This window comes from Leptodactylus fuscus, chromosome 7 (assembly GCF_031893055.1).
Source record: "Leptodactylus fuscus isolate aLepFus1 chromosome 7, aLepFus1.hap2, whole genome shotgun sequence".
In the NCBI taxonomy this organism is placed as follows: domain Eukaryota; kingdom Metazoa; phylum Chordata; class Amphibia; order Anura; family Leptodactylidae; genus Leptodactylus; species Leptodactylus fuscus.
In genome coordinates, this window is record NC_134271.1 from 112,339,327 (window position 1) to 112,351,845 (window position 12,519).

Sequence of the window (12,519 nt, forward strand, 5' to 3'; positions counted from 1 at the left end):
ACATGCCATACTTTTGTGTCCATCCAAAAAATGGACAGAAATTTATTTTTTTTTAGTCTATGCAAATGGATGCCTATTTGTTTGCATCTGTTTAATGGATGTAAAAAACATGATCAGAATAAAGACCTAATACTGTGTGAAAATCTGGTGCACTTTTACATTGTCTAACCTATGTGACCTTTACACCACTTAATAATTGGCTAAATTTTTGACGAAATTGACGCACAATAATTTGGCACAGTGGCTGAAATTGTGGTGCAATTTCATAAATTGTGGTGCAATGTCTGGTTTACAGTTTAGTATAATAAACCAGGCCCCCCTTTCAACAAACAGGAAGCCCCATCTATATGCTGTATCAGGTGAACAAACTGTTAGAAAACGTAAAAAACACATAGAAAATTAGGTTTTTGGTGCACATAACGCCAGCATTCTGGTGTAGATTTACTAGTTTATTAACCCCAATGTCTACTGGCTCATTTCCACATATAAATCACACTAAGATAAGATAAGATAGCATCTGTAACACAGGCAGCCACACATGGCTGCGCCATCTTGAATGAATAGTTAGCATGTAAACAAATGAGCACATAAGAGCTATGGATGAGAACAAAATAGGAGTCATTATTGAGAGATTACCTGTTCTCCATCCCTTGCTCCAGGAGAGCAACGACCTGTTCATAATCTGTAACTACATGTTGCGATAATCCTAGTATATGAAGCAAAGAAATTTAATTCGCATTACTTGGTTTGCAAAACACAATGCTAATAAGTATTCATTATAAACCGCTAAGTTTTCCACAAGGCAAGACATGATAAGCTAAATGTATGGTAATGGTAAAAATGAAAACTATACATATATTTATAAAACAAACTAAAGGAATAAATACTATAAGATGGAGCAACCTGCCTAAACATCTGTCATATTTCCCAGTCTGAACAGAGTCAGAAGTCATGACTCCCTTCCTTCCTACAGGAGGCCGGATTCCCAGCATTATCCATGACTATGATACAAAAGTCCTATCTTCTAACTAGGTTTGGACCAGGAAATCCATCCAGATGGTCCCAGGTTCATGTGGCCTTATAGGGGCCCACCTGCAGTTTAATCTTTCTCCACTAGGGGACAGTATGCAATCAAAATAAGAACAATAAGCACCTTAAACCATGGAACTGTAGCCCTCAGCTGAATAATTTACAGGTATTTTAATTTATTTTATATAGTGGGAATACATAATCTTACATATCTTGCTGTATTTCTCTTTTTGTACCTAGTAGTGCTAGAGGCTACCACAGTCCAGCAAGCCATATAAAAGAATGAAACAACAAAGTAATTGTGCAGGATGGATACAAATGGATATAAATTCAATATGGCCTTTCATTATTAGATACATTGGCTGTGAAGCGATAAGCAGTTACATGGATGCCACAGTTTAGCGCCCTGGACATGTCAGCAAAACATTTTTCAATTTAGTCTATAGGTGTAATTTAATGATTTCTAGCAGTACTCTGCTTATACGCTATAGATATCAAACCCAGGTGCTACGGTATGTAAACCTGGCCAAACATATTACATTAATATCTGCCAAACCCACTGATTTGGGCAGCACAAACCAACCCAACCCATGTGTGGGGGCCTCCCGACCCGCTTTCATTTCGGGAGAGAGTATGATCAAGCAGCTGAATTTCAACATATCTCATCCTTTTGTTCCCTTCAGAGATAAGCCCCTGCCAGATGTGTCTGACTGTAGCTTATTCCCTCTTCCTATTCTGAATATATGCATATTTATCCATGTTAAGCCATGCACATAGCTTAACATGGTCAATGGGATGCTTTTTTTTTTTTTTTTTTTATGGATTCCACACCAAATTCAGCGCCATTTTCCTCCGTGTGAATGCACCCTAATTAGGGTTCATTCACACAGAGGTTTTTGGAGAGGATTTTGGCGAAATCTGCTGTCAAAATCTGCCTCATTGCCCCCATGTGACCTAGCCCTAAGTGCAGGGGTGAACCTGCCCCTCTCGCCGCCCGAAGCGAACGAGAGAAAGCCGCCCCCCCCCCGCCGGGGAGGGGCGGGGCTTAGCAGAGGGGGCGGGGCTTAGCGCCGTTCACAGGCATGAGAGCAGGCCTGCTCTCTGCCTAAGTGTGAGGGGGCGGGGCTTAGCGCCGTTCGCAGGCAGAGAGCAGGCCTGCTCTCTGCCTGAGCGTGAGGGGAGGCTGCTGGAGCAGCAATGCTTCAGCGGCCTCCCCAATCCACCGCTCCGTACTAAGCCAGTCCAGGACAGCTTGTCCTGGACTGGCTTAGGTAAGAAAAAATGCCGCCCTCCCTGAGGCCCTGGCATAACGCCGCCTGAAGCGCTCGCTTCAGGTCGCCTCATGGGAGGTGCGGCACTGCTAGTGTTTAGCTGACAACTATCTAAGGTGCATTTACACCTGTATATGCAGCAGGCAAGAGCAAACGCTGATCAATGAAAAAACACAATTGGCGTTTGTTTGAATCTGTCTAGTTATACATGTCAATGCAAGGTGAATGGAGGAGGAACTATAGATAGCTGCTGTGATTGTTCCTCCCCCATTCGGCTGCACTGATTTTTGGCTGCACAGAACCCCTCTGGGTTATTTCTTATTAATAGCTGTACAGTTTTCTGGTCAGAAACGAGAACAGCCCATAATCAAATCAGTATTTTGCTTACTTATAAGTAAAATCACTGGTGGCCCCAGCCTAGACTGCGGCTACAAGAGCAATGTGTGGCTGCATCCTTACAAGTGCTACAAATTACTGCCAACAGGAATCTGTGAATACTGTAGCTAACTTTTTTCCAAAGCTATGGAGTATACATAATCTACTCTCTACGAAAAAATAAACAAGTTCAAGGGTAACTGCGCTTCTCCAGGATGTGGATACAAATACGTGTACACAACGGTACTTAAAGAGGACCTTTCATCAGATCGGGCACATGCAGTTCTATATACTGCTGGAAAGCTGACAGTGCGCTAAATTCAGCGCACTGTCGGCTTTCCCGATCTGTGCCCCGGGTAAAGCGCTATCAGTCCCGGTACCGTAGCGCTTTATAGTCAGAAGGGCGTTTCTGACAGTTAGCCAGGGACGCCCTCCTGCCCAGCAGCGCCTATTGCGCTGTACTGTGGAGCGGGGAGGAACTCCCCCCTCCCGCTCCTGATAATACTCGTCTATGGACAAACTGTGTGAGCAGAGGGAGGGGGTGTTCCTCCCCGCTCACATAGTACAGCGCGATAGGCGCTGCTGGGCAGAAGGGCATCCCTGGCTAAGTGTCAGAAATGCCCTTCTGACTGTAAAGCGCTACGGTACCGGGACCGATAGCGCTTTACCCGAGGCACAGATCGGGAAAGCCGACAGTGCACTGAATTCAGCGCACTGTCAGCTTTCCAGCAGTATATAGAACTGCCTGTGCCCAATCTGATGAAGGTCCTCTTTAATACTTATGCACAATATGTGCTTTTTAGTAGCCGAGTATGGATAGCAGCGTATACCCAATGAGCGACACAAGGTCGGTTTGATAGCTCGCAGGTAAGTTTTAGGATAGAATCCAAACAATGTATGGGTTCCGCGCTCACTTGGGATGAATTGATTGTACGGTAAGTACTTTATTTTGCAACAAGATAATGTGTTTTGGGGTAATAGAGTCACAATATGTGGCTCCACCCCTTCATCACATCTAAAAAGAGGAAATTACAATAATTAACATATAAAACAAATGTGTCACATAAAAGTTCAAAAATACAAGAATCTCCATGAAAAATGTCTCCTTTTCATATCATTTGAACATAAAAAACTATATATCTTTCCATCATAGAGGTTCTATTGGCAAAAGTTATGCATTGTGAGTTACGTTTTTGTTATAATTTGCATCATAGATAGTATAATGTGGGTATCTTAGCAAGAAGATTTCTATATTAGTTCATATATTAAGGTAGGTGACAAGTACTTGTAGAGTACCTAAGGTAGAGTACAAGTACTTGTCACCTACCTTAATATATGATCTAATATAGAAATCTTCTTGCTAAGATACCCACATTATACTATCTATGATGCAAATTATAACAAAAACGTGACTCACAATGCATAACTTTTGGCAATAGAACCTCTATGATGGAAAGATATATAGTTTTTTTTGTGCAAATGATATGAAAAGGAGACATTTTTCATGGAGATTCTTGTATTTTTGAACTTTTATGTGACACATTTGTTTTATATGGTTTATATGTTTACTAGTGTAATTTCCTTACTGTATAATCAACTCTTCCTGCTAATCCCGAGTGAGCGCAGAACCCATACATTGTTTGGGTTCTGTCCAAAAACTTACCTGTGACCTAATCTGCTCTTTAAGCAACTTTCAACTCTGACCGTCTCTTGGTTTTGTTTTTGAAATACACCAAGTTTTTTATGAAACTGAAGGGAATTCCACATGCTTCTAGTTTTAAGTATTAGCTCAGTGTCTTAAGGACATAATCCTCACAAGCACTTCTATTCATCTAACTGTTTACCACACTGTCATGTGCTGAATGTGTAATATCACAATTTTTCACACAAAGAAAACATTTACTGTTTTATGTACTTGCACTGAAAAATGGTGCACAATAGGACATTCTGTATTCCCCACAAGGCATATGGCCCACTAGCTTTTTTAAATTATTCATGCATTGATTATTTTCACCATCATTTTACGTCAAGATACAATCTGGATAACAGCACATTGGATTTGCAAAAACAACATTCCCAGAATGCAGTACTGCAGATGTAACTAGAGGGAAAGCATAAAAATAAGTTTCAAAGCTAGCTTGAAAAAAAATCTGTGTACGAAAAAAAAAAAAAAAAAATCACCTGCCAAAAAAAGTATCAGTAGAGATTCAGGTGCTGAGAGCCAGGATGAAAAAGAAGAACAGCAATATTGATCCCTAGGATGGTTGAGTTGGCCTCCTGCTTTACATGGAAGAGGCTGGTCAAACTCAACTCCATCTGCTTTACATGAGGAAGGATCTGTTACCCCATTACAGTCTGTGGTCAGGGAATGTCTCCTCAATGAAGTGAACAGAGGTTGATATTTACAGCCACTGCAGCACTTTCAATCTGGCATTCAATACTCACAAGCTATATTAGTTAATGGGGTTGTCCCATCTACTCAACCATGTTCATACACCCTGTTCGGATAAGGTATCATGTCAATATTCCCTACTTGAGTTACATTTTACCCCATTTCAGCTGATCCAGGTTGTCTAGCCCTAATAACTGTGAACTATGCAAGTTTTTGCTGCTTTTTCCTATCATACCTTGCACGTATGGACCCTTCTCTGGGTGCTCCCGAACCCGCAGCGTATAAGGTTTCTTTTGTTCAGACTGATGCAGCAAATCCCGGACACGCTCATTATATATTTCTAAAAAACTTGAGAAAAATAGATGTCTTTATTAAAGTGTACTTTTCTCAGTTATGCAACACATAACATCTTCATCACGTCCCCTAGACTTTTATGATTCCCTTCTGTTTCTCTGATTTTATATGACAGCACACAGACATTTTTTTCTGCCAGAGCACAATACAGCAGATAGGGACTGTAAAGAGCAGTAGGGACTCCAAGTACAGTGTGCATAGTGCATAAGATTAGTAATATTGTTACATAACTTTCTCAAATCAAGAAAGCACCTTTGGTATGCAATATGTTGGTTTATTGAGCACAACTTACCTCACTTCAACCCGACTTGAGGAAGGAGTGCCTGGGGAGCCATCGCTGTAATTGAATAGTCCCTGCAAATATTCCAATGAGAATCCATAATCACAATCTAGACTTTTTTTTGGTTCAAAATATGTTTATTGTAATAAATAAAATATGAAAGTGTAAAAAGTAAGCTACATAAATGTCTAGAGATTAATTCTGGACATTTCTCTATTTCATGTGTACACATGTATATACTAGATCAGGGATAGGGAACCTTCGGCTCTCCAGCTGCTGTGAAACTACAATTTCCAACATGCTCCATTCACTTCCATGGGAGTTCCAAAAACAGCAGGGCAAGTATGCATGCTGGGAGTTGTAGTTTTGCAACAGCTGGAGAGCCGTACATTCCCTACCCCTGTACTAGATGAATGTGCTTGCACTTATTCTATTCATGTGCCTGTGTTTATTGTATTTTTGCCTGTATAGCTGTGAATGTATTTACTACTTGTATGAGTGGTTTTACCACAAATAAGCACCTGTATTTATTACATCTAGGGACCTGTATTTACTATATGTCGAGGCATGCATGTACGTTATTCCTTTACAAAAATGTACTTACCTCACAAATACGGGGTGTTAGTCCAATTGATGCCTATTTAGAAAATATGACAACATTAAAAAAATTAAAAACAAAAAGCAAAAAAACACTAACATTGAAATAATAATTAAAAAAAAAATCATATACCTAATGACAGCAAAACACATAACGTGTGTATTTTATTGCATGATCATCAGTATATAAATGGAAGCCTTGATAACAGTCATCAATATTTTGCCATTTTTCTGGTAACTCAATTATATAAATGACAGCAATATTTTGTCATCACTTACCGGAGTGCCCATCATTGTGTATGTCTTCCCTGAGCCAGTCTGTCCATAGGCAAACAGACACACATTGTAGCCCTTAATGGCTTCTGAAAGGACTGTGGTGCCGAGGTCCTGGAATACCTGAGAAAGCAAGCACAAGAAAATCTAACCATCTAATACTCGTCAATATACCCAGTCAGACAGGCTGCCATTTTCTAGTTTTCTGTACACTTTACATACAAAAGCAGCTCCCTCCAAACCAGTGGGATGTGCATAACCATTTTAGGCTAATGCCCCACATAGCAGCAAAAAAGCACTGCAGGAAAAAGTGTGACGGCAACACATTGTGGTTTTTCCCACAGCACTTATCACAGAAAGTGAGGTTTCCTCTGCGGACTCTCTTCTTCCATTATACCTATAGGGAAAGTGCCAGCGTTTCCATATGTATATCAGACATGCTGCAATTTCCAAAACCGCAACGGTTTTTGAAATTACAGTGTCCGCAGCGCGTATTTTTAAGCCACGTGGGGCCCCTAAAGGAGTTTTCCAGGTTCACACCCAGTCAGCTATTTCAAGGGACTGTGGCACTTCCGAGGGCTGCACCTTCTCTATTGCTTAGGGTAAATTCACACGGGGTATTTTGGATCAGAACCTGAGGCGGTCTCCGGTAGCCGCGACTGAATGCCGGTTCACTGAATGGGCCTAGTCGGGAGTGTTTTCAGGCCGAATCATGAGGCGAATCAGCCTGAAGAACGAGCATCTCGCTTCTTTTTCCGGGAGCGGCAACAAACAGGCTCCTGGAAAAAAACACCTGAACGGCTCCCATTCATTTCAATGGGAGCCGTCTTTTTGGTCAAGATTTTTTAGGTCAAAATCTTGACCAAAAATCTCTGTGTGAACTTACCTTTACACGGAATACAGTATACATAGCGCAGAGAACTGGACCAAGACCAATCTGTCTAAATGCTTGTGATAACAAAGCAAAATCTTTACATCAATAAGCTAAAATGCCAAAGTTATGTCCAGGTATTATGAATGCTTCATTTGGAATGGCTGGTATGTAATAGTATAGTTATACTGCAATGGTTAGAGCTGCCGTGTTAATAGCAGCTGTTAGCCAAATGTTTCAAGAGGAAGACCCATGGTGACATTGAAGGGTCTTGATACTGATAACCTATGCTTAGGTCTATCTATTAACATAAGATCGTAGTAGTTAAATTCCCAGGAACCCCACCATTGTCCTCTTCATTATTTACTAAGCACAAGAGTACATTATGTTGCTGCTGTGCCAGGTATTCTAGTTCTCTGCAGCTTAGTCCTATTCACTGAGCTTCCATACAATATGTATGGAGCTGTGCCTGGCATCTTGGCCCAGCAATGGTGCAGGATATTGTATAGCCTACAGATAACAGTAACCAATGTGAACAATGGAGAGGCTGCAGCCCCATCAGTAAGTGTGCTGGCAGCCAGAGCCCTACCTATCTGATATCTATGGCCTACAAAACGCCTGGAAACAGCGGGGTTGTAGTTACATAACAACCCCTTAAACATGTTTTGGTATTAAAGATTATGTCTTTTAGGAACACATAACAAATATAGCAAGATCTCTGCAGCACACAGGTTTTACTAGGTCTGGTTCCAATGAAAATCATCTACGCCCTGATCAACAAGGAATACGACAAAGCCAGTTCAATGTCTTTGTCAAGCTGTGAAATAAAAGGGTGGATTTCCATCTATATACACAAGTCATGCTTATTTACTTAGTTATTTTAATTCTGGAGTCTGAAAACTCTCACAAAAACTTTCTGTCATTGCACAATGGGTGACAGGACAGAACTGTATGACATTAGTGCAGGTCAGCGTGGCTTTGTACATTTACTTTCCAAAGTCTTTTCAGTTTAATGCGATTCTAAATGTAATTCTTTTATTCTGAAACACATTTTCTGAAATACAAACAAAACATCTTCTAAGTCACCAAAACCTAGTTATAAAAACGAGATCACTTATTATCAGAGTGTGTGGAATGCGCAAAAGCAACAACCATAGCTCCCAACTGTCTTGGATTTGGCGAGGCAGTCCCAATTTTACACTGCTGTCTCGTAGTCCCGGATAGCTTACGGTTTGTCCCCCTATGCCCCAGAAGTGTTTTGCTGTTAATAAACTTTGTTAGGGTAAGGTAAAGGTTAATGGTAGATGCTAAATCCTAATGGGCTAAAGGACATTTGATGATATCATGACCATATGATCAGACTCTGGTGTGGGCGGAGCTATATATTTATTTTATTTATGGATAATACAGGGCAGTGTGGTTGGTGTTATAAAGAAAGTAGGACCACAATGGAGACTACTGTGGCCCGATCTTAGACTCTACTCCTCACAGATGAGCCTCCAGCAGAACCAGCGTTAATTGGCCGAATGCTGTACACTGGCCAATCAACGCTGGTTAATGCATTCCTATGAGGAAAAAGTCAGCTCCCTCGTAACAGCAAGCTGCCAGCTCTCCCGACTAGCAAGGACGAGCCTGCTGCAGAACCAAAGTTGATTTGACGAATGCTATACACTGTATAGCATTCGGCCAATCAACGCTGGTTCTGAATCGAATATTTACTGCGAATAGCTAGTAGTATTCGATCGAGTACGAATATTTTGAATATCGTAGTATTCGCTCGAATACCTGCTCGATCGAATACTACTCGCTCATCTCTAGTAATAATGTTTTGAACTTGTGACTTTCCGCCTCCATATATCACCATCCACTACAGCTCACATGTGAGACTGCCATCATTTTATAGAACATCATCTTGGCTATCTCATACATAAATTTGACTTGAAACTATTTAGCGTATGATTAGTTATGTAGAGCCTTGTCATATAACTGTATTGTTACTGTTTTGCTCCTGGTGGTGGAAAAATCTTTTTCTTCTATACTACAAATGACAATCTGTTCTCACATTCCCCAATAGTTCAGTGTATTAGGTTGATTCCCATGCAAAAGGTCATTAGTTCAAATCGAGCATCAGACATGGATAAGATTTCCCAAGAAAAAAGAGAAATGGCATCATTCAGCTCATCGATAACAGTCCGTCGGCCAAAAAAATTACTAAATTACATCTTAAGCGTGCCATAACAGTTGGAAGAATAAAAAATGAAGTCCACCCATCCATTCAAAAGCCAACAGGTGGACCTCCATGAAAAATATCTGAGTCAACAAATCAGCTCATCGCAAGGTCTATGAGTTCTAGCACGCCAAATGGGTGCAAATGGGTCTAGAAGAAACAAGGCAAAAGGGGGCTAACTGAGAAATTGAAGGAACTGTCATATTTGGTGGAGGAAGCCTGATGGTATGGGGTTGTTTCACAGCCAAAGGATACTTGGATACTTGACAAGGATCCAAGGTGGTCTCAATAATGAGCTATAAATGTAGCGTGACACGTTACTTTGTACGCTTGAGTACAATGGGTATGAAAAGGACAACATAGTGTTCCAGCAGGATAATGACGAAGTATATGTGAAGAAATGGTTCAATGACTATTAAGTAGAGGTGTTAGATTGGCTCTCACATTCCCCATAGCTTTTTGGCCATGAACACAAGTTCACATTAGCATCGGCTATCCATTGTGCTGGTCTATCGCAGGACCAGCACAACGGATAGGTGGAATGGTAACCTAGCCATTGCATATGGAGTCCAATGGACTCCATTGACTATAATGGGGCCGTTGTTTTAAAACTGAAATCGACGGATGAAAAAGCCATGTATGCAGGACTTAGTCACAGCGTCCACCTGAAATCGGCAGATGAAAGAAAGAGTCTCCAATGGAGATTCCAGTGCCGAAGGTGAACATAGCCTTACTTATCAGCTTCTTTCAGAAGAGAAATATGGTAGGAAACAAATTACTTCCCATTGATAAACAGCAGCATAGCAGGCTATGTATAAAGTAGCCCTGCCCTGAGAAGGTCTTGAGGATTTCACATTTGTGTATAAAGGAGGTGACGGAGGAACTCGGGTCAATATTAGCAAAACAGGTAGAGTAGTCAGTGACTTCTACAATGAGGACATGTTTGATGTTCCATTGTCTCCAGGTAACAGAAGAGAATCTGAGAACACTAGTAAACAAGGATAAGCAAAGATACAAAGGTATTCTCTATTGTGCACATAAATGTTTGTCTGCTACTGTCTTGATTGGACAGCTGCACCTTAAACTGGATATACACATTGGTTATTTTAGCAGTCTTGGCTGGCCATCTAATATGCATGGGGCCTCCCAACTCTGCTGGGAATATAACCACTGATCCCATTATTTTGTTGTCTTAAAAAGTTGACTTAAAAAGTGACCAAGAATAAGGCTTCATGAGTCATTAAATAATACTCTGGAGTATTTCTGAGATGTAAGTGGCAGCAGAGCACTATCTGACTAGAGACAAAAAATAAGCATCTAAATATAAGACTTTGTTTAGATGTGGGTATGCCATGTGTTTGCAGTGTGGGTTCCATACTATAAATCTGTAGCAATGCTCAGTGCTATATTTGTGTACTACAGAGCTTAGACTACTGTAACAACCTTTTTCATGGCCTCCCTGCAAATACTCTCGCCCCTTCCAGTCCACATTAAACTGTGCTGCTCATCTCCCCTCCCCGTTTTTCATCGGCCGCTCCCCTTTGGCAATCTTTTCACTGGTTACCCACTGCCCACTGAATAGAGTTCAAAATACTAAAGCCAAAGCCATCCACAACCTGTCCCCTCCATATATTTCTGACAAAATCTCCCGTTATTTGCCCACACATAACCTCAGATCCTCCAATGACCTCCTACTCCGCTCTGCTCTTATCTGCTCCTCACACAACTGTCTCCAAGATTTCTCCCATCCATCCCCCATACTCTGGAACTCCTTACCAAGACACATAAGACTGACCCCCACAATCACAGACTTCAAGAAGGCCCTGAAGACTCACCTATTCAGCAAGGCCTACACCACCATCTGAACAGTCTCCCCTCACCTTCTGTCTCTATCCCTCTTCCCTCATAGATTGTAAGCCCTTGTGGGCAGGACCCTCTATCCCACTGTGCCAGTTGGTCACTGTCAGTATTATATTTGTTTTGTATATTTTATGTACCGTATGTAACCCCCAAATGAAAAGAAACATGGAATTAATGGTGCTATATAAATAAATAAACAATAAATAATAATAATAATAATAGCTATAATGTAATGGAAAAGTAAGCATCCTACTCATTCAATCAATGTATAGTGCAAAACATGACGCAAATATGCACATCACTCCCCAAATAACATGAGTATTTTACAGCAGAATGGTGGTAAACTTTGACTGTAAACTTTAGCTTTGGACACTCCAGTGAGGTCGTTGTTTTCTTAACCTCATATTGTCTGAAAGACCACCCTCTTGATAATATTTGTCCACTTAAGGTATATTTTTTGCAAGAGGATTTTGAGACAGAATCCCCTTCAAAATCTGTCTCAAAAATCGCCTCCTATTTATTTCAATGGGAGTCAGTAGCAGATTTTGAAAAAAAAAAAAATAGCTAGAGGAAAAAACTGCATCAAAGTCAAGGTTTGACAAAAAATGTAAAAAAAAATGTATCCAAAGACATTTCATGTAAAAAAATGTGTTAAAAAAGTCCTAATTTCTGAAGCAGATTTTTTTAGTCTGAAGGAAACTCCATTCCATCACTGTGTCTTTCCATATTCTGCTTTTTACCGTCTTCAGTAAGTCACAATCACGTGTGGCATCTTTTTTTCTAGCATGGCTTGCTGTGCAACCAGGAGGCCTCTCTCTGCTATCTACTGATTAAGCATGATCCTACCACTTCTATAAAAATGCCGCCCTTTGGCGAGGCTTTGCATTGGCGAGGACATCATATGCCTCTCTCTTGCTGTGATTCTAAACTATTGATTGAACCCCCTGATGAGGCCATCCCCCATTCATGTTGAAATAGGAGGCTGACCTG

General features: G+C 40.9%; 1 protein-coding gene across 1 annotated transcript in view; it reads right to left on the reverse strand.

Annotated features, from left to right (window-relative positions):
• The window catches only part of STARD9 (StAR related lipid transfer domain containing 9), a 130,014-nt gene that overhangs the window by 57,188 nt on the left and 60,307 nt on the right, over nucleotides 1-12,519 (reverse strand). The window contains exons 4-8 of the mRNA XM_075282833.1: nucleotides 6,578-6,694; nucleotides 6,306-6,338; nucleotides 5,714-5,775; nucleotides 5,303-5,415; nucleotides 637-706 (exon numbers count right to left, since the gene is read on the reverse strand). Coding sequence (XP_075138934.1) covers nucleotides 637-706; nucleotides 5,303-5,415; nucleotides 5,714-5,775; nucleotides 6,306-6,338; nucleotides 6,578-6,694 — 395 coding nt within the window. The remainder of the gene's footprint in view (nucleotides 1-636; nucleotides 707-5,302; nucleotides 5,416-5,713; nucleotides 5,776-6,305; nucleotides 6,339-6,577; nucleotides 6,695-12,519) is intronic.